General features: G+C 32.8%; 1 protein-coding gene across 1 annotated transcript; it reads right to left on the minus strand.

Annotated features, from left to right (window-relative positions):
• Positions 1-1,795: 1,795 nt before the first annotated feature.
• On the minus strand, positions 1,796-14,647 carry LOC103492530 (translation machinery-associated protein 22). The gene is made up of 7 exons (XM_051081344.1): positions 14,317-14,647; positions 14,148-14,237; positions 7,513-7,565; positions 7,345-7,426; positions 7,189-7,256; positions 7,017-7,100; positions 1,796-2,242 (listed from the first exon to the last, which is right to left on the minus strand). Exons 1-7 carry the CDS (start codon positions 14,462-14,464, stop codon positions 2,186-2,188), a joined length of 582 nt encoding a protein of 193 aa, XP_050937301.1. The 5' UTR covers positions 14,465-14,647; the 3' UTR covers positions 1,796-2,185.
• Between the last annotated feature and the right edge of the window lie 9,146 nt (positions 14,648-23,793).

Below are 23,793 nucleotides of genomic sequence, written 5' to 3' on the forward strand. Positions count from 1 at the left end.
GAGTTCCAATTATGCAAACCTTTGTTTTAACTCAAAACAATCAAAACTATAAAGATTAAAAGATTATAAATTGTTAGATCAGTCTCAATTGCATCATTGGTTCTTTTAAATTCTTAACCTTAATGGGAAGTTTGTTCTTTTGGAAATGTAGATAATCGAAATTATAAATGTCACTATTCTAAGATGTTCGAGAATCTCCAAATGCATTGACGTCTTGTGTAAAACAAAGATGATAATCTATATCTCCACCGAAACAAACTACCAATAAAAAGAATTATTAATAGAAGGAAAAATGTCTCAAACCTACTTTGATGATCCCAATTCTCCTTCTGCGCAACTAATTTTTATCCAATTTTTAAATGTTTATAAAAGGTCAAAAGTAATATAGCAATCAAAAGTGTGCATGCCATTAAATTATTGGTTTTTATATATTTGCGAGTGTCCAAACCAGCTTACGAGTATCTCGACTAATCTCACCCTATAATATTTTGGTATCAAAGAAACTCCTGGGAAATTAATTCCTAGATAAGTGGCCACTATGAATTAAACTCATGACTTCTTAGTTAGTCATTGATACCTTCTTCCCTTTTACCGATTAAATCATTGTTTTATATTATTGTTTTATAAACATATTTAAAGGCATAGCATGCCCATAGAAACAAATAAATTCTATCGGCAGCCAAATAGAATTTCAAGTATTAAGTAACATATAAATAGGATATCCACAAAATCAAATATGTTAATAAAGCAATAACATAATCCTACATCAACTTTTTTTAATTAACAAATCCCACCTACTTAAAGAAGTTACCTAAAGAAAGGATTAAGGATGATTTAGGGTATTTAATTTAGAGGCCCATTAGTTTAATGGGTACCTAATCCAGTTTCTTAAGGTCCAAACAAAACACAAACTACGCTAATTCAAAACACTTTCGGTAGGGAAGTACCAAAAGGTAAAGGGATAGCAAGCAAAGGGCAAGCGAAAAAGAGGACACTTAAAAGTCACACGCACAAATTAAAAATAATCAAGTATATTAATGATAATAATAATAAAAATAACCTGACTTGTGGTTGTGGTTGAAGTTGTGCCAATGCAATGCCAACTCTGTAGCTTCTAGTACCAACCACAAGCAGGCCGACCATCCATCAGCGCACCGTCCGCCTGCCTAATAACAAAAATCCACACACACGCACGCAAAAGCGCCAGACAAGTAGCTTTCTAAAACTCTATTCTATTTCTACTCACTTTATCTTATTAGACACGAAGTTGCCCACAGAAAAGCAGTTTTGATTCTGCTATGGAAATAAGAAAGACAACATCCGCAGACATGCACTTTCCTATCAAATCATGGCATTACAAAATATGACCCTCACCTTGGTATTGACTTTCTCAACATCCTATACCTTAAAAAGGTTTTTCTTTTTCAAGAGTTTATCTTGGTTTTTGACCATGAGGATGTGTCTTAGTCAAGATGGAGGTATAAAGTAGTTGTTCAGCAGCATCATCATTTCTATAGTGCTGCTCCATCTATATGCTAAAAGGCTAAGCAAAGCAACTTATTGAGCATCAACATATTAGGTTCTTATGCACATAATATATTTCCACAATTAGCGAATCAGTTTCTAACTTCAAGTTCTACCATAATTTGTTTTGTTGAATTTCTATTGTTCACTCCCCTTTACCCACAAAGCAAAATATCATCATACAAGCTGTCAAGTTCTACTGTTCCTGAAAACAATGCTTTGACAAATCCCAATATGCAAAGAGACAATAAGAGTTTGCACTGAGAAAAAGTGGGGGAGAAATATAAAGAGACACGTGTATGGAGTTGTTTATGTAAAGTGTAGAGAGAGAAAAATACAATATCAAGATATAATATAGCCCTCTATACAAAGCACCCATAAGTTAGAACAGAGTTTGACCAAGACTCTTTTGTTCTTTTCTTCTTTTTTTTTTTTTTCTTAATAAAAAAAAGGCCAAAATCAATAAAGCTCATCTCCTGAGAAAAGGCTACAAGGATTGAAGAAAGCGGGACAAAAAGTCTCCTGATCCAATACATAGGTTTTTGGAACTTTAACAAAAAAACTGTAATGGCCACTTACTTGTGGAATCTTAAAAGGACTCGCACAAGTAGGGAAAAGGATGCACATAAGTCCATATTATTTGTTTGCCACGATTTCAATGTCAAGCAGCAGGAACCTTTTTCCCATCTTCGATGAAGAAAATTGCAGTTTCTGGAACCTGTTGCAACAATGGATTAAGACGCATATATATATTATACTCAAATAAGCTCCGGAGGAGATTCCCCCTTGAAAGTTTTCAAATATATGTTATGTCCACATAGTTATGATTAGAAATAAATGATGAAGGAATGAGGAGAATTCGAAAGAAGAACAACAAACAATATAATTAGCAGAATGAATCAAACATTAGAAAACATGAAGCAACACTGACAACTTTTTCAAAAAGCAATGGCATCTGAAATCAAACATATGAAGGCGGTGTCATACATTAGAACATAAAAGATAAATTGTTGCTTTTAATTTCACTTAGCTTCAGTACGTTATTGCAAGATGCATCAGACAATGAAATTTAAGTCCAATGTGGCGTTCAAAAAGAAGACATCTATAGTACAGCTATGTGTATCACTAATGAAATGGCTAGTTCATCTCTGACCTAGTGAAATGTTCAAATTTTCTCTGAACCAATAGTTTTTTCTAAATTCTAATTCAGGTTTTGCTAAATTGTCAAACTCCATGGTGAAGTGACAAAATCCATTCATGACAATGCCAGACCCCAAAGGGATGGAAAAGACCATAAAAAGTGCATGATAGTTGTAACACTGGGGAAAAGGGCAAAAAGGAAATCACCGAGTTGGAACCTACTTTATGGTTAAAAGACCAACATTAAAGTTCAATCCATATAGTCTACCACACTAGACCTAATCATAAGTGTATATACGATCGAAGAATTCTTTTACCCTGAGTTGGCTTTTAGCACCGATAGAAGGTCTACATAGCACCATCCCCCATAATAGAGGGAAAAATGAGCGCAACTAAAATCCAGCAAGTTCTTAGGAAAAAAAAAAGGATGGGCGTGGGAACCAATATTGTGTACTAATGCTACGGAAGTATAGAGGGCGCAAGATGAGTTGGATGATATACCTCCGATTTCAAGAAGGAAAGAAAACAACATCAATAGTGAAGGAAGTTGAAGTTATATGCTTGTGTGTGGTATCTGGATTGGTATTTAGGAAAACTAGCCTTTTCTTTAGAAGAAATAATTTCATTAACTGATAAAATAGAGTAGAAATTTTCAAACACCTGTTGGTGAATTATAACACAACTCCCATCATTTCGCATTATTTTGTGTAAGAGAGTCCAAACATCTCAACTGCTTGAGTTGTATGAAACTTTATCATGAATGCTTGTAAACAATCTCTGAAGTTTCTATTAGTAGGATGGGGCCACGAATGTGATCATCAAAATGTGATACGAGACCAAAAATCTAATAACTCTCCAGTTTGTTATATGAATCAAACATCTGAGAATTCGTAGAACGAAGGAATGGGAGAATAGAATAGAGGGGCACAAATCTGAAATTAGTTTTTCTTTTATATATAAAATACCAACTTTCATTGAGAAAAAATAAAAGAATACAAGATTGTAAAAAAAAAGTCTCCCACAATAGAGATTGCTAAAGAAAGGGTCAACAATCAAGCAAAATAAGACTTTTCAAGCATGGACGCACCATTTAAGGGTGTGCAAGTATCGAACACGTCCAAACACGCTCTGAATACATGTTTGATATACAAATTTCCATATCCTATTTTTTTTATTTATTTTTAATTTCCAACACATGGACAAGGTTGTGACACGCCACAGAACCTTTTATGTTTGACCCAAATCTAAAACTCAGATCAATTATATGTTAAAAAAGATTGAAAAACCAAAGGAAAGCCCATTTTTTTAACCAAACAGAAAAAACTGAAGTAAGAAACATAAACAATTAACTGTTTCATCTCCTACAATTGTTGTTTAACTTAAAATTTTATGCTTTTTTTGATGAATACAACCAGTATTTTATGTTAGATTTATATATATATATCCTTTTAAAAAGTTTTTTTTTAAAAAAGTACATCCCCAGCATGTCTGTGTCCTAGTTTTCTTTAAATTGGTGTATCGACAAATCGTGTCATGCCTATGTCCATATCCATGCTTCTTATAATCAAACCAAGATTACAAAAGAAACTCATCACCGATGCCTAAAGAGAGACACAATCCAAGAAGGGACTTAAAGGTAAATTTAGTATTATACCAACACTCTGTTTCACTTGTGGGCCTAAAATTTGTACAAAAACCAAGTGGAAATTAATATTAATTAGGAAGAAAATAATATGCACGGGTTTGAATACAAGAACTCCTAACAGGACCAAATACCAAAAGACTCTCTCCATCCCTCTCTATTTTCTTTCTAGCTTCTCCCCAAACACCACAAAACAATGTGCACAATTGAACATCTAAAATTAGTTGAAAGTAACATAGAAGATGACTTCTGGATTTCTTGTATTATTCTTCTCCAAACAACCGTGCACATGTTTGGGATTGATTGTCATGTTCAAAATCACTATTAAACATGTTTATAATCATTCAAAATCAATTTTTATGGTAAAAATCACATTTAAAAGCGTAAAAACCAAACATTAAATTGGTTTTGAAGGACTAAAAGTACGTTTCGAGTTGATCTTAAACATGACAAAAGTGATTAAATCCTTTCAAAATCACTCCCAAACTAAATATGACGTCTTTGAGTGAAAATAAATCATTGGCAAATGATTTGGTTGAAGTCAATTTGATGCCAGGAGAGATGGAAGGGAGTTCAATTCAGTGCAAGATGACCATGTAGGACGATATCAGCTATTGAACAAGAATGTAAATGTGAAGGACAAAATGAAGCAATTGTTTGTGATAGAGATTTGTCGACATCACCAACTTAAGGTGTCCAGTGTTGTCTTTTTTTGTGGGCTAGGTTCTTTTGAGGTAGCACATGAGAGGAGGGGCAACACCTGCACCTCACTTCTGTACAGGGACCAAAGGAACCGTGCAGCATTGGATGAGAATACCTGAATCCCACTGCACTAAAGGAAAGATCAGAGTAACTATGTTCAAAAGGACAATCTTGATGGCTGGATATTCAAACCCAAAAAACTCTCTTCCCCAAACTGCACGTTGGAGGTTGAGAAGCTGAAGGCTCATAATCTTAGATTCTAGATCTGATTTGGTTTGGAAGGCCAAACAAGTGTATGATAATGACTACAAGATTGACTATAACACAAACACCAGATATTATTTTCAGCAAAAGAACCGAACTTTCATTGAAAACAATAATAAAAAAAGATAAAAAGAAGAAAGAAGAAGAAGAAGAAGAAGAAGAAGAAATAATAAATGGGAATCCAAAAAACTAAGCCGTAATATAGAAAGGAACTTCAATCAAGTACGATGAAACCTAAAGAGCAACTACAAAAAAGACTTTGTCAATAACACCTAAGGAGGAACATAGAACCTAAAATTACAAGGGCCCTTCTCAACCCCTCTAAAGGTCCTATTACTCCTCTCCTCCAACAGACCCCAACCCCAACATGCGACAAAAATAATAACTTTAAACAATCCAAGCAAAGTCACCACTCCAATAAATATGATCAAGATCTTCTTCTACCCTCCGACAAAGAATGCAACAAAACAGTCCTATCAAAGTAGATATCTTTATAGAAAATCGATCCAAAGAGTTAACTCTTTCCCAGTGATCTTCCAAACGAAAAACGTAACCTTCCAATTGATACTATGAGCCCTTCCCTATATTGGAATCAATAGGGGGAATAATGACCAGAATTAATTTCTAATAGCAAAACCAAGATCTCCCTGTTTGTTTGTGGTTAGGAAGGTGACGGTATGATGCAGCACTATTGATTGAATTGTACCCTATTGGCTCTGTGATTGCATTTACCATTTTTATTCATATCATTATATATGATCATTAAAGTTGTCTTAGGACAGTGAGACTAGTAGAGGTGCGTGTAAGCTAGCCTAGGCTTATACATACAACAATAGTTTAAATTCATTAAAGTGTGGTGACAAATTGTTAGGTACTTAAGCACCTTGGAGAACCACACTCCAAGCATCCATTGGGGTGGGAGAGCCAAGCTACTTAAGTACCACACCGGTTCTCCAATTCTAACCAATGTGAGACAAAGACATTCTTAACAATAAAACCTTGGTTCTTAACAATACCCCAACCCTGGAAAGTCGAAGTCCCAATGGCACTTCACTCGGCCACACCCGGTCGAAACTCTCTGGCGGTTTCACTTTGAAACATTCACAACCAGCTCTAACACCATTGCTAGATACTTAAGCACCTTGGAGAACCACACCCCAAAAGCCAACCATGGGGGTGTGAGAGCCAAGCTACTTAAGTACCACATTGGTCATTGCATTCTAACCAATGTGGGACAGAGGCATCCCATACTACCTTGGTTCTTAACACAGACAAATGCTAAGAATTCAGGATGGCAAATCCAATTATGTCTTCAAAGCTAAACTTCGATAAAGTTGTTTCTTTCGTTTATTATTGTTATTATTTTGGTTAAATAATATGCCACAAAATTGATACAATTATAGAATGACTAGATAATGGAGAAATATATTTGACCATATAGACCTTTTACATTGTACTTTCAGCAAAAACCAAAAAGCATCCAATCATATTTTTATCATTAGAAGTTGAAAGTGTTGACGTTTTTTAAAACTAACCACATCCACTGATAACCAAACCAAATTAAAAAATATAAGGTACAGTATAAGCAAAAAATTCAAGTACAATGCTGCAAGGAGTTCAGAGGCAATGGGAGGCTGGTATATGCTTTTATCCCAGATTGTACAGGGGATCCTAGCTCTAACTCATGGCTATCCAAAAATAATAATAATAAATAAATAAATAAAATAATGAATGAGTATCTTACATCAGGCCAAGTCTCCGTAATGAAATCCACGATGTCATAGGCTATGTCTCCTTGAACATCAATTTGCTCTTTCTCGGTTGGCCCCTAAAACCAAGTATCAAACAGATGATAAGAAATCAAGAGGCATCTACAGTAGACAGATATCTAAGTCATGACACAAGAAGTTAACAACCTTAACCACAGAGGCACCAGTAGCAAACTTTTTCCCAAGTTTCTTTGAAGCATCACTTAGCTTAACTCCTAAATCCAGTTAAGAGACGCTGTTATTGGAAATAAATGTAACAATGAAGAAATGTCAAGTAGGCGTAGGAAACAAAGTATTGCTCACCAAAAAGGTCTAATCCTTTTACAGTTGTAATACACTTTCTCTTATTTCGTGTAACCTTCTCAATAACAACTTCTTGCTTATCCTATATGTACATCCAATAAATTAGTTCCATCGTATGAATCTTTTATTTATTAGTGACAACAAGATTGAATTTAATGGCTAAATTACTTTTTTCTTTATCTTGCCACCGGGAAGACGTTTCACTTCCTCTTGCTTAGGTCCTGTAGTTTACCACCAAAAGAGAAAAGAATGACTAGAGCAATAAGTCATAGGTTGAGACCAAACAAATATAAAATTATTATTAAACAAGGACAGAAGAAGCAAACATCAGTTAAAATACCATAATCAGACAATGTCAAACATGAGACAACCAAATCAATAGCTAAATTGAAAAGAGGGGTATGAAAGAGAACCAATTGGCAAAAGGGGAAAACGTTCTATGGGATTACTTGCAGCAGTGTCTTTGAGATGAAAGAAATTTGACTAACTTCAAAAAAATATATTTTAGGATCAATTAATCATACATAAACTCGCTCACTCAAGGTGCAATAAAGTTCAATAGTCTCCTGGGGCCTAAGCACAAAGCGCAAAAAAGAAAAAAAGTGTTAGACCCCTTATCAAACATGTGTATTCAAGAAGAAAGAAATAGGAATTGTTTTAATAGGCACGTGTGGAAATAGATGTCTGTTAGTTTTTCTTTAAAAAACAAAACACACGTGGGATTTTAAAAGGTCGGTGGGCGGGAAAGTAGGAGGAATGTTAGCTGTCTTTTGGGCGGGAAATAGTGTATAAAGTCGGTACTGTGAGTGGAGAGTAGGGAAGAAGTTTTTGGAGGGAAAAGTGTTAGAAATGTTCTGTGATCTTCTGGTTGAGAGAAGAACAGGATTCTACATTGTAATCAAGAATTGTACAACAACAATTCTTATTCTGGTACTGAAGTAAATCAATAAAGCTAGCAATTACCATTTGAATTTGGAGTTCCATCATTTTTGGTATCAGAGCCGTGATCTGGGAAAGGATGGTTCAGACTCGGATAGAGGAACGTCTGGAATGCATCGACCAAGAGATTGCCGGAATGAAGAAGGAATTAAGCAAGGTTCCGGCGATCGAGATAAGCCTGAACGAAATCGCGAAGAGCATCGAATTGATGCGTCTTCAGTCCGAAAAGCAGCGGCAGTTGTTATTCACGATCATCGAAACGAATACGATGGAGAGGTCGACGACGAGTGGGATAGTGACAGAAACCGCCGCGAAGGAATTTGAAAAAGCTAAAGGAAAGGAAGGCGACGCGTCTTCCAGCCGAATGACAGAAGCAGACCGAAATCTCAGACCCAATGGAAACGAACGAAGAAGCGACGGCGACGAAAGCTTCCAGGACCGAAACAAATTTAAGAAGATCGAAATGCCTGTTTTTACAGGGGAAGACCCGGATTCTTGGCTATTCCGGGCAGAGAGGTACTTTCAAATCCATAAGCTAACTGATTCTGAAAAAATGTTAGTATCTACAGTTAGTTTCGATGGACCGGCCTTAAACTGGTTTAGATCTCAAGAAGAGAGAGATAAGTTCACTAGTTGGGCGAATATGAAAGAGAGATTGCTAGTTCGTTTTCGGTCTAATAAGGATGGAACAATTTCTGGACAGTTTTTGAGAATTAAACAAGAAGGCACCGTGGAAGAATATATAAATTTGTTTGATAAAATGGTAGCTCCGGTGAATGACTTGCCTGAACGTGTAATTCTAGACACGTTTATGAATGGCTTATTACCGTGGGTGAGGTCAGAAGTATTTTTCTGTCGACCGAAGAGTTTGGCAGAGATGATGGAAGTAGCCCAGATGGTTGAAAACAGAGAGATAGCAAGGACTGAAGCTAAGATGTGTGGATATTCAGGGGGTAAGATCGCGGGACAAAATAGTGTTGTTGGAAAAACATCCACTGGAGGTGTAGCAGGGGACAATAAGAACAACACTGTTTTTCCTATACGTACTATTACATTGAGAAGCTCTGTTCCGAATGAAAATCGAAGGGAAGGGAGTTATAAGAGATTACCTGATGCTGAGTTCCAGGCAAGGAAAGAGAAGGGTTTGTGTTTTCGATGTAATGAGAAGTATTCTGCAGATCATAAATGTAGAATGAAGGAACAACGAGAGTTGAGGATGTTTGTTGTGACAGAAGGAAGGGAAGAATATGAAATTGTTGAAGATGAAAAAGAAGAAAAAGAATTGGGCTGCATGGAAATCAATGAAAACCTTACTACTGTGGTTGAATTATCAATCAATTCTGTAGTAGGTTTAAATGACCCCGGAACTATGAAGGTGAGAGGTAAATTGCTTGGAGAAGAGGTGGTTATTTTAATTGATTGTGGAGCGACACATAACTTTGTGTCAGAAAAATTGGTAAGAAAGTTATCATTACCAATCAAAGAAACTTCACATTATGGTGTGATCTTAGGCTCTGGTGCTGCTGTTCAGGGGAAAGGAGTTTGTGAAAAACTGGAAGTTCAGCTGAAGGATTGGAAAATAGTGGAGGACTTTCTTCCTTTGGAACTTGGAGGTGTTGACGTAATTTTGGGAATGCAATGGCTGTATTCTTTGGGGGTTACTACAGTAGATTGGAAGAATTTATCCCTGTCTTTTATGGCCGAAGGAAAGGAAGTGAACATCAAAGGAGATCCTAGTCTTACTAAGGCAAGGATCAGCCTCAAAAATATGATAAAGAACTGGGAAGAAAAGGATAGTGGATTTCTGATTGAATGCCGATCTTTGCAAGTAAGAACTGTGGAAGATGATGAACACTATTTGTTAAATACAGAAGTGGAGAGTAAGGGCCGGATAGGTTCAGTCATCAAACAGTTTCGAGATGTTTTTGAGTGGCCAGAGAAACTACCACCTCGAAGGGAAATAGAGCACCATATACATTTGAAGGAGGGAACTAACCCAATTAATGTACGTCCATACAGATATGGATTCCATCAGAAAGAAGAAATGGAAAAGTTAGTTCAAGAAATGTTGAATTCAGGGGTAATAAGGCCGAGTATCAGTCCATATTCTAGCCCGGTGCTGTTGGTAAAGAAAAAAGATGGGAGCTGGCGCTTTTGTGTAGATTATAGGGCTGTCAACAATGCTACAATTCCGGATAAATTTCCTATTCCGGTAGTGGAGGAGCTATTTGACGAGCTTTGTGGAGCAACTCTATTTTCTAAGATTGATTTGAAGTCCGGGTACCATCAAATCAGAATGGCCGATGAAGATATAGAGAAAACGGCTTTTAGAACACACGAGGGTCATTACGAGTTTTTAGTAATGCCCTTTGGGTTGACCAATGCTCCGGCCACATTTCAAGCTTTGATGAACAACATATTCAAGCCATTTCTTAGAAAGTTTGTGTTAGTCTTCTTTGACGATATATTAGTTTATAGTAGAAATGAGGAAGAACATGAAGTACACATGAGAAAAGTGTTGGCAGTTTTGCGGCATCATGAGTTGTTTGCCAACCAAAAGAAATGTCATTTTGCACAGCAGAAAATTGAGTATTTAGGCCATGTGATTTCAGGAGAAGGAGTAGCAGTTGATCCCGAGAAGATTAAAGCTATCTCTGACTGGCCACAGCCTACAAATGTCAAGGAAACCAGAGGGTTCTTGGGGTTAACTGGATACTATCGACGATTTGTGCGCCATTATGGAACTATTGCTGCTCCATTAACCCAATTATTGAAGAAGGGAGGGTTTTACTGGACTGAAGAAGCTACTTTGGCTTTTAACCGGTTGAAATCAGCAATGATGTCTTTACCGGTATTAGCTTTACCTGATTTTTCTAAACAGTTTGAAATAGAAGCTGATGCCTCTGGATATGGAGTTGGAGCTGTTTTGGTGCAAGATAAAAGACCAGTGGCATACTATAGTCACACGCTAGCATTAAGGGACAGGTCTAGACCGGTATATGAAAGAGAACTCATGGCTGTTGTATTGGCAGTCCAAAGATGGCGTCCTTATTTGTTGATAGGGAAATTCAGGGTGAAGACTGATCAGAAGGCACTTAAATTTCTGCTAGACCAGAGAATTATACAGCCACAGTATCAGAAATGGATAGCTAAATTACTTGGTTATTCATTTGAAGTAGTATATAAACCTGGAGTGGAAAACAGAGCTGCTGATGCTTTGTCCCGGAAACCAGAAGAAGTGCAATTGTATGGGCTGTCTATTCCAATAGCTGTTGATTTGGAGATAGTTAAAAAAGAAGTGCTTCAAGATCCTAAGTATGAGAAGATTATAAGGCAGATAGAGCAGGGTGAAGAATTGGAAGTAAACGATTATTCTCTGAAAAAGGGGCTGCTGATGTTTAAGAATCGACTGGTGATTTTGAAGCAATCCTCTTTGATACCAGTAATTTTAGATACTTTTCATAATTCTGCAATTGGGGGACATTCAGGATTTTTGAGAACTTATAAAAGAATAGCTGCTGAGTTGTATTGGATGGGGATGAAGGCTGATATTAAAAAACATTGTGAGGAATGTTTAGTATGCCAAAGGAGTAAGACATTGGCATTATCTCCGGCTGGTTTGCTTGTTCCATTGGAGATTCCTCAAGCGATATGGAGTGATATATCAATGGACTTCGTGGAGGGCCTTCCCAAGTCAAGTGGCTATGAGGTAATCCTGGTAGTGGTTGACAGATTGAGTAAATATGGACATTTTTTACCGTTGAAACATCCGTATACTGCTAAGTTGGTGGCTGAGCTGTTTGTGAAAGAGATAGTAAGGTTGCACGGGTTTCCTTTGTCCATTGTGTCGGATAGAGACAAGGTATTTCTTAGTCAATTTTGGACTGAATTGTTTCGTTTATCCGGCACTAAGCTGAATAAAAGTACAGCTTATCATCCTCAATCAGATGGCCAAACCGAGGTTGTCAACCGGGGAGTGGAAACTTATTTGAGGTGTTTTTGTAATGAGAAACCTAGGGAATGGGTTAGATGGTTGCCTTGGACGGAATATTGGTATAATACTACTTTTCATCGTTCTATTGGCATGACTCCATTCCAAGTTGTTTATGGCCGACAACCTCCTACTATTCTTTCTTATGGAAATTCACCATCCAAGAATTCTACTGTCGAGGAAATGTTGCTGGAAAGAGATCTTGTTTTAGGTTCTCTGCGTGAACATTTACGTCTAGCACAAGAACAGATGAAGTTGTATGCGGATCAAAAAAGGAGAGCTGTTGAATTTTCAGTGGGAGAATATGTATTTCTACGTATTCGTCCTTATAGGCAGATTACAGTGCGCAGTAGAAGGAATGAAAAACTTGCTCCACGTTTTTATGGGCCATATATGATTATTGAAAGGATTGGGCCTGTCGCTTATCGCCTACAACTACCAGAAAATTCCAGAATTCATCCTGTATTTCATGTATCTCAGCTGAGGAAAATGATGGGACAGCATGCGGATTCTCAACCGACTATTCAGTTTATTGATGAGAATTATATGTGGAAATCTGAACCGGAAGAGGCTATTGAATATCGGAAGATTGGAGCTGAGCAGTGGGAAGTTTTGGTGTGTTGGAGAGGTTTGCCCAAGCATGAAGCTTCTTGGGAATCTTATGATGAAATGAAGGAAAGGTATCCAAATTTTCACCTTGAGGACAAGGTGACTTTAAAAGGGGGAAGTAATGTTAGACCCCTTATCAAACATGTGTATTCAAGAAGAAAGAAATAGGAATTGTTTTAATAGGCACGTGTGGAAATAGATGTCTGTTAGTTTTTCTTTAAAAAACAAAACACACGTGGGATTTTAAAAGGTCGGTGGGCGGGAAAGTAGGAGGAATGTTAGCTGTCTTTTGGGCGGGAAATAGTGTATAAAGTCGGTACTGTGAGTGGAGAGTAGGGAAGAAGTTTTTGGAGGGAAAAGTGTTAGAAATGTTCTGTGATCTTCTGGTTGAGAGAAGAACAGGATTCTACATTGTAATCAAGAATTGTACAACAACAATTCTTATTCTGGTACTGAAGTAAATCAATAAAGCTAGCAATTACCATTTGAATTTGGAGTTCCATCAAAAAGAAAGCAGGTTTTTTTTTGTGAGCCGCACTATATATAAATGTATTACATCAAGAAGAGAAAGCAAAGTTGAAATAAAGAAAGAAAACCCCCAATTATTACTATTTTAAAAAATAATGAAAATGCCTTGAGGTCCAAGGCTTCGATCCTTGAGGCTTCACAAAGAGCACGCATCTGATTTTGTGAGCCTTGCCTTGCTTTTTCGAACCGAGGGTGCAAACCTGAGCCTTGAGCTTAGGTGCGCGCCCAGGATGGGTTTTTTAAGCAGTGCACATACTGGTATTAAATGTTCAATATCCGACTCTCCGCAAAGTTCCAATGTCAGAAACACTAATTCTAGGCAGGTTGGATCACAAAGTTAAATATGCCCAAACTCGAACAATGTAATTGATCCCAGTTTTCCAGAAACTCTTTGGCAGAACAATCGTACCTAACCTCCTAAGGAATTCCAAAATTTACCAAAAATGATAATCATTTTATTTCCATCTTTCCACACATAACCAAATCATGCAAAACATTATTCATGGCCCCGGGTCTCAAACGTGGAAGGTAAGCCACCGCCAACACCTAATACTACTAGGAAAATAGATTATCCACTACCCTTACTCATTTACAATGCTAAATAGCCTTCGTAATGAACTAAATAGAATCAACAGGTGGTGAGTTCATTCAACTGAACCTAGCATATAATTACAACAAAACAAAAAACTATACACATAGATTCAAACACACAAATAAACAAATTTGACAAGTATACCTGAAGAAGCAGCTCCATCGCCAGCAGCAGATGAGATACTGGTCGACTGCAGTTGATTAGAAACTTCACCAGCTTCCTTCGCATTGGCCTCTGCAGACAAAGAAATGTTAATCAAATAAAGTCGGATATGAAGTAAGAGTCGCGATTAGGGTTTGAGAGTGGGAATAACCTTTGAGGAGATCGGGATAGAGGTCGGGAGCATTTTGGATCAACCAGGGCTTGCATTTTTCGAAATCGGGTCCAAATTCACAATACTCCGCCGGTAAACTGCAGACCGGACAGTACAAAACGCGCACCGGTTGGGGTTTCTCCGCCATTGAAGCTCCTCGAGAACAGTCTCTCCGCCCCCTTTTTGGTGCGAAAGAGATTTTCTTTTTCTCTCGCTGTTCTTTGGTTTGTTTGCTTGAGAATGAGATTCGGAGGCAATGAACAGTGAAAGGGTATTCTGCGTTAGAACGCTAATTTCTTAAATATTTTCTCCGTATAAATTCAACAATTTGGTCCTTTTTTTCTCCCTCTCTCTCTCTCTCTCTCTCGTGGTTTTTGTTTAAGGTAGTAAAAAAAACTAAAAATTCTAAATCTATTGTGTTCATCCATGAGATAGATATACATTAATAGTTAAACTTTGTTATGTTTTTATAAATATTTTCTAAGAAAAATCCTTACCGATAATTAGATAAATTTTGTTATATTTGATAATATTTTCATTATTTTGTTACTTTTTAAAATATTTTGATTTTTAACTATTTTATCATTTGAAATAGTTTTTAAAAGGATATTTAAAATATAGTAAAATATTATATTTTTTCTCTCTTAGATTTATCGTAGATAATTATTTGATCATATATTTTTTCATTTATTTTAGAAGTCTTTTTAAAAATATAAAAAAGAGGGAAATTATTTAAACCCTAGAGAACAATTAAAATCGGAGGTTAAAATACCAAAAATGTCCTACTCTCGTTTATTTTTTTTATATATCGTTTAGATTTGGCTAAACGATTTTTTTAAATTTTTTTGTACACGATCATTTAGATTTGTCTATGGATGATTTATTTTTTTTATTCGTTTACATTTGGCTACTCCAATTTGAATAATTTTTTTCAAAAAAATTTATACACGATCTTTTAGACTTGGACTTAAAAAAAGAAGAGGAAAACAAGTTTTGGCTAAATAACTTTTTTAATTCTTTTGTACACGATCATTTAGATTTGTCTATCGATAATTTTTTTTTTATTCGTTTACATTTGGCTACTCCAATCTGAATGATTTTTTTCAAAAAAATTTATACACGACCTTTTACACTTGCACTTAAAAAAAGAAGAGAAGAAATATAATGAAAAGAAATCACAGCAAAAAAAAACAATGAAAAGATTAAACGACGTAAAAAAGAATCATAATAGAAGAAAGACAGATGAAAATAAATCGCAGCGAAAAAAAAAGACATGAAAAGATTTAACGACGTAAAAAAGAATTAAAAAAATAAGAAAGATTATGAAAAAAATCGCAAAAAAAAAAAAGAGGAAAAGAAGAAAGACGATGAAGAATATGAAAAAAATTGCAAGAGGAAGAAGACGATTTGATGGCGAGGAAGAGAAAAAGATGGAAGGAGAATATTTAAAAAATGACTAACTTTATGGGTTTTGTTGGTCATAAATAGCTTGCTATTTTGTTAGTAAGTTTTCCTTTATTTTATATTATTTTTTAAAATACTTTGAATTATATGGACAAATTAAAAACTAAGAATAGATAAATTATCTTTTCGCATTCGCAACTACTCATAATGCATATATTGAATTCGTAATAATGATTTGGTTGATGTGGTAAATGTGCTTTTCAAATTTATAATTTTAATTGCAAAACTACGCAATAAAGATAATTGTTTGAGTACAAAAAGAGAAATAAGTTTCGCATTTGATTAGTTAGTTGGCGAAACAATAACTCATCAAGGCAATGATCCATACTTGATCTGAGAGGATGATTGGCCACAACGTACTAAGACACGACCCAACTCAAACTCCTATTGAGGCTAGCAATGCAGGGATTTTTTTTCAACGACCAGCAAAATTCTTGATAAAGCTATGTCGTGCTATAAAAATTGTACCTTATACTTTCATATTCCATAAATTTAGAGTATACTAATTAGTTCATTGTTTGTATCATTCTATATTTTATAAATGTGTGATATATTTAATAACATAACCTACGTGTTATAGTTTCATTCCATGTTTATATTTCATAAATATGGAATATATTTAATAACAGTGAATAATATATTTCATAATTATATTCCATAGACCGAGATTTAATCAATAATACAATTTATGTCCTTCATGTTAAAATAAGATATATTTCCTAAAGTACAAAACATTGATACCGTTTACAAAATATAGTAAAATCAATTTAACACATTTAAGTTTCTTACTATAACATTTCTAAACTATATATATATATAAAAAAAAGTTGTAACAAAAAAAGTCTAAAATTAAATTAAATTAAATTAAATTTTCAGCATCTTGTTATATATATTTTTAAATATTTTAGTTCATTTTATTGAAAATATGTCATTTAAAATTAAATAATATATATGTAATGACAAAATATGTCATTTAAAATTAAATAATCCAACCCTTGTTTGAGTGTTGTACCATGAATTTGACAAAATTGCATTATTAAGATTTTAATTTCTTAATTCACTCTTAAATTAGGTAATTTATTGTGATTACACAATTAAACTTTATTTAATTACCATCAATCAACTCTATGTTTGAATTCATATCAATATATTTGTGAAATTAAAAAATTGATATCAATCTCATCCTTATTGTTTTTTTTTTGTTAATTACCTTAATATTTAAGGAATATCAATACAATAAAAAAAAATGGTAAAGTTTTAACAAACTATCATAAATTGATTACAACAATTAGAAAATCATAAGAACTATTTGATTAAATTAAAAAACCATAAGAACTATTTGATTGTAATTTTTCACTAGAAAACAGAATTAGAGTTGGTAAAAGCGTTCATTGTTTTTTTTTTTTTTTTTTCTGTTTCCGGTACTTCGTATTTCCAATTGTTATTTGCACTTATTTACATGTTTACAGGTTGCATGTCACATTCATAAAAATCGATTTATTGAATCGTAACGTATACTTAAAAATATTGAAAATGAACATTGTAGTTAAATAAATTAAAACAAATTATTTTACGAAAACTAGGACAATTTGGTAAATTAAATATACGAAATTTGTGTATTGGGTTTAAAATACGAATTTTTTTAAAAAAATTATTCGCACGTAATGATTACTTGAAAAATGTTGAAAATGAACGTCGTATTTAAAGAAATTAAAACAAATTGTTTTACGAAAACTATGACGATTGATAAATTAAATATACAATATTTTTTAATTGAATTTATAATATGAATTAATATATATAAACAAAATTCATAACATTACCTACATAACCATTTTCTCAAACACATTTTATCATAACACTATCATAACCATATCCACATAACCTTTCTTCCAAACACATCTTATCATAATATTATCTTAACACTTTCTTCATAACTCTTCTCCCAAACACATCTTATAATAACACTTATTCCATAACTCTTCCCCAAATACATCTAAGCATAATCCTAGGTTTATCATAACTCTAACTTTCATAATCCAACCCTAACCCTCATAATCCAACCATTCCCCCAAACACATCTTATTAATCCCAGGTTTATCATAACCCTAACCCCATAACCTAACTCTTCCCCCAAACGGTCCTTTAGTGTAGTGTAACTTGTGCAGAAGCCCACATAAAAGGGCCAATAAAAATGAGGTATTCTCAAAATTTTGACATCATGTTCTTAATGCTTTAAAATAGTATCTAACGATTTAAAAAAAACTCAAACACAAATATATGATAAGACATATACAAATGTTTCCTTCCCCAAACATGCATATCCAATTCAATTTATAGAATATAATTAACACATTTTTTTACACACATCTACTCATAAATGAAACGAGGTAGTAGATCTATATGCAACTATCTATATCAAAATAGTCGCAACTCGTTTGTATTAGTTGTGTTTGTTGAACTTATCAACAAATACATACGTTCGAATAATCATGTCTTATCTTCAAGAGTTGTATATTGTCGATATCAATTGCATCTATTAGACTATCAACTACACCTATTAGATTATTTAAGCTGCATAAATAGTCGTGTCTCATTTAGAAACACAAAATACAATGATAGATGGAATGTGTCCACTTTATTCTAGAGATTTATTATCTTGAAATATATGATCTCAATTAATTGTTGCATCAAATCACACATATCATTACAAGATCAAAAGACTTATACTATTAGAATCCAAATTGATATTTGTTCAAAGTGCTTTACTATTTAAATCTTTAAGCTTCTTTTTCTCGATACTTGATTAGTTGTAGTGTTTCCATCAATATAATAATTATAAATATTTGAGATCAAAATTTTCACTTTTTTCTTAAAGTTAGGAAGACTTTTCTTATATTACTGTTAATTAAACAAAAATCTACTAATTTCAATGCATTAACTAGTCTTGCATTAACTAGTCTTGCAGACAAAAGAAATGTCTTCTTTAAGTACGAACGAATATGAACGAATAAGACTCAATATTTAGTATTAAGAGTCTCCGTTACATTTCGTTTAAAATTTGATAGGTAACTAAATGTTTCTCTTATAATAATAATTCATTGCTTTGCATTTTTTGTGGATCCATAGAATTATGTAACAATTTATTGATATAGCAAATTCCAAACAGAAATTGTATACTTCTATATAGTATCAGAAAATGCGATGTAGATCTACGTAGCTTAGTTTGTTGGAGGAAATTATAGTGAGATTTTAGAAGATTGGTAGAAAAAAATGAAGGAAAAATTCGGTTAAGAACAATATAGTGCGCTTTGCACATATCCTTGCAATAGCTCTTCATATATCCTCACAATAATAATACGATATCATTATCGTGGTTTTGTATTATGATTTAGTTTTATTTGAAATATTTTATGTTAATGTAGATTTTTGTTTGGTCTTAACAAATACTATTTTATCAAAAGAAAAAAAAAACTACTACTACTCTTAATACTATATATAACCACAAAAATATCTTCATATGAAAAGAATATAACATAGAAATATATCCAAGTTTTCTCTCTTTATGACCATCTATAATAATTGATCACATTAACTTTTTGGTTTACTGTCATCCATCATGGAGGAAAAAATATAAATTGTGGCCTACAAACAAAAGTTGTTCAAACAATTTTAAGAAATAAAAAGCCAAATAATGAATGAGACATAGCACTAAATAGAAACTTATACTTTTTGTTCAAATTTAGTTTTGATGTTAGATATTTTAAATTAGGTTTTATTTGATTTGAGTTTATCCAAGAATACATTAGCGTAATACAAATTTTAGGTTTGTATCATTCCATGCGGTTCTAATTTTAATCTATTTAATTTTAAGAAAATAATCATTTTGGTATCCACTTTTCTAATTCAACGTCTAAAAAGGTTAAAGATTACATTTATATTTAAACTATAGAAAATAACAGTGTTTAACAAGTGATTTTGATTTTAGTAATTGAGTGATTCTACTCTAATAAACGTAGTCGTGTTAATTTCGTCTACTTTAAACTTACACGCAAGATAGAATCACACAACGTATAGTATTGTGTCCAATATACTCCCATAACTTAAAACCATTGTTTGTTGGAGTAGTATCAACGCAAAACGTTCAAGGAAAATTTGATAATCTATTAATTTATTAGTTTCAGAGCTTCTTTTTAACCTCTTTATGTAAGTGGGTTAATTATCTCGACTCAACCACCGTTCATACAAAACAATGTAATCCTCTTTCGAAACATGTAGAAAATGGTAAATCCATTATAGATTAGCTCCATACACTTATAGATTCTTTATATGCATCTATACGTGTGCACAAGGATACAACTCAACGGTACATGAGGATGAAGGATTCAAATACACATTTAAATAAACTACGCATACAAAAATAACTAAACTATGTTTGAGTTTGATATATATATATAAAAAGACAACAAACATTATAGATAGAGTGCTAAACATTGAGATTCACGTTTTGTATTAATTATATATATATTAAGATCTTAAAGTCGGGAAACTCATAAAATAAAATATCTGAGAGTCGGTTTGAAAATTATATTATTTTTCAATAAAAAAAATACTTTATTGGAAAATGATTGTTTTTTATTGACAAAATGACAAAATGACAAAAGAAATATCAATAAAATAATACAAAATTTTAGTTTCATAGAATTAAAAAAAAGTTATTATTTTTTTATTATATTGTATTTTGTAGGGAGTTAGGTGTCAAAAAATAGTAGAATGAGAGGTTGAAAATATGTTTTAAAATAAAAGAATTGTTTTTAAAGAAGTTAAATAATAGTTATGTATATTACAAATAGGTTTCTTATTATAAATATAGACATTAATGGGCTTTCTTTTGTTCCCTTAGTAACAAAGACAAACTAGAAGATCAAGATTTTAAATTTTAAAATGTTTAGAGAATTATATTAGTTCAAAATTGTTTTGAATACGACATATTTTTAGAAAAACATAAAAACAAAAAAATTGATTCAAGTATAAGATTTTTTTTCTAATTTATACATACATTTTATTTTCAACGTTACAATGCACGAAGTTCCAATCTAATTTTACGTGTGAGGATTTGATATTTTAAAACGTGCAATGTATCATATTTTATATTTGATATTTAATGACAAAAAGGAAATTAGCACGTATCCTTAATGTCGGATAGTTTATTTTATTTAAGTCAAGTAATTGACATTGAAGAATATTGATAAAGGTGTTTGATGTCAGACGAAAACTAACATTAAAATCAACTACAATATCGATTGAAAACTAACATAAAAGGTAACAAACGTTGTATATCCTTAACAACGTCTCCTTCCATGTTGTTCGGTCGTCCAACATTGTACGTCTGTAATTTTAATTTTCTTACTAATGTTAAAGACTAAATTTCTTGTAGTACAAATTCACTCGATTCTTCCGTCCTCAATTTATGCAAACGAAGAAAATCTAAGAATAACAAAAATAAAAAAGAAATATTTTCTTCCCACATTATAATGACATTTTCTTTATATTTAAAGGGACAAAGAAATGAAATGAGAAGAAAATTGGTCATTGACGTCATGTCAATTATGTCAAGTCCTACTTTCTTTTTCCCTACTTTTTAGTATTTATTTATAGAAAAATATCACTCATTTTTTTTTAATTAAACTCTGAAAAAAGACTTCATTGACTCCAATCATCTTCTTCTTCTTCTCTTTTTTTTTTTTCTTTTCCTTCTTTTCTAAAGTAATAATTGATTTCAATCAAATATCTAATTTCAATCTTATATTTTCAAATTTTCACTTATTATAATTCACTCCAAGAAATGTATCTTATGTGAATAAGTTTCGATGAAAATTAACTTTAAGAAATTCAAATTTAACATTTAAAACTACATGAACTAAGATTGAACAAATTATCAAGGATAGAGATCAAAATGATATTTTAACTAGCTAATAAATATCAAGTAATTATTTCAAATTGCATAAAGAAAAAAAAAGTGTTGTTTAATTTCAATATTTGTACTTTCAAATTTGGTTCCTATTGGTGCATTGGGTATTCATCACATGGTTGTTTTTGGTGCGGGCTGATTTGGTGGGGGTGGTGTGAAAATGGAGGCTTTGTATGTTATGGGGTAAATCTATTGGGGCGACGAAAGAGGGTTTTGGTATGTCATAGTGTTTGCGAGCTATTCTTCGATGTCGCTTCTTGTTAGTTCCTTTGGTGAGGTTGGAGGTTGGGGATGGGTGTAGGTGTTTTGTGTGGTAGGATTTATGTCCGTATTGGGGGGTTCAATTTTGGATTGTGTTGGTGATCGTATTTTGTAGGATCCAACAAGTTCAAGGTATGTTTGTTTGTAGGAATTTTTGAGGGATGATGGGTTGTGGTGTTGGGTCATCTACTTCATCGATTTTGTTGGAGTTTGGCGGATGTTGTTCTTAAAAGGCATGTATATTAATAAACAACATTAAAGAGATACCACAACTCGAAATCCAAATCCAAGACCAAGACACCAAGTAATAGCAAACGGGACAATAAACACCTAAGAAAAAAGTCTCAAACACAAAGTCGACAAAAAAGAAACCAAAACCCATACCCAAAGAGCCAAAAGAAACCAGGCAGGAAAAAACCATGCTAGAAGTCAAGAAGCAACACGAGTACACATAGGTACGTAGTATATATTTTGGTGCATTTTTGAACATTATCTATCTTAGTACCTCTCTTATTGTCACTCATATAAAAAGTATTAAATATTTCTTTTCAAAAACAAAATTTATTACTTAAAACTTATAATTACAAAATCTGATAGAGAAATATAAATATATAAAAAAGGGAGTGGCATATGAGTTATATAAGTAGGGACAAATATATGAAGACAAGAACCAACGTCACAATATATAAATATGCTATGGCACAATAATATTCCAATTAAATCAATTTCTCATTTTCTATTGTGATTGGACCGATTTATTATTTTGAATAATCCAACTTACAAAAATAAATTAATAAATAATTCAACAAAACGATAAACATGAAATAATTTTATAATAATTAATTTTGTAGAAGTACAACTCCTAAATATAGGCAACCAAACTAAAATATTAATCAAATTTTCAAATATTTTCGACAATTTTATTATTTAGAATAATTCTATTGTAGTAATTAAAATATATATAAAGTTTAGATCTCCTATTTATAATTATTTTTTCTTCTCATTTTCTAATATCTCAGCTAAAAGTTGACCTAGTTGTATTATTATTTAATTTCAAATAATACTCACATTTGTATACTTTTATTGCTTATATTTATATATTTTATGATTTTTTTTAAATGATGTTATAAATAAGTCAATTTACTATTTATTTATGTGTTGGATAAATCTTCGACAATAATCAATACTATTTTCTATAAGTTAGTAGAATCTTTACGCTCAAAATCATGAAACAAATAATCATTTATTTGATACATCGCAAAAAAGCAGGACGATCATTTTAATCTTTCTCATAAGATTCCATATATAAGTAAAAAGTTTATGACTAACTGATATAGTTCATCATCATTTAACTGTTACATTTATTTATTTGTTGTCGGCCATAAATATAGAATTGGTTTTGAAATTATACACAATATAAAAAATATTTTAAAAACACACGTTATCCCACGAAAAGAACAATTGAGGTATGGACATAAAAAGTCTTTAAAACATATTCACCAATTATTCATTTCATTTTCAATTAGGCCTTAGTTTAGTCTCTCTAGAGGTTAGACAAAATTTAATTTTCATGATATAAACTCTTTATATATGCATAAATTTATTGGAAAGAAAAGAAGAAAAAAAAAAAAAGACATGACATAAAAATTACTTTAGACCCACTTCTTGGGACATGAAGTTGGGTGTCCATATAACATTGTGACTATGTCAAGTCCTAGTCATTTCCCAAACCAAAAAGAGAAAAACTTCAATCAAATTTAAATCAAACTTCACATTCTGTC

Source organism: Cucumis melo, chromosome 2 (assembly GCF_025177605.1).
Source record: "Cucumis melo cultivar AY chromosome 2, USDA_Cmelo_AY_1.0, whole genome shotgun sequence".
Taxonomy (NCBI): Eukaryota; Viridiplantae; Streptophyta; class Magnoliopsida; order Cucurbitales; family Cucurbitaceae; genus Cucumis; species Cucumis melo.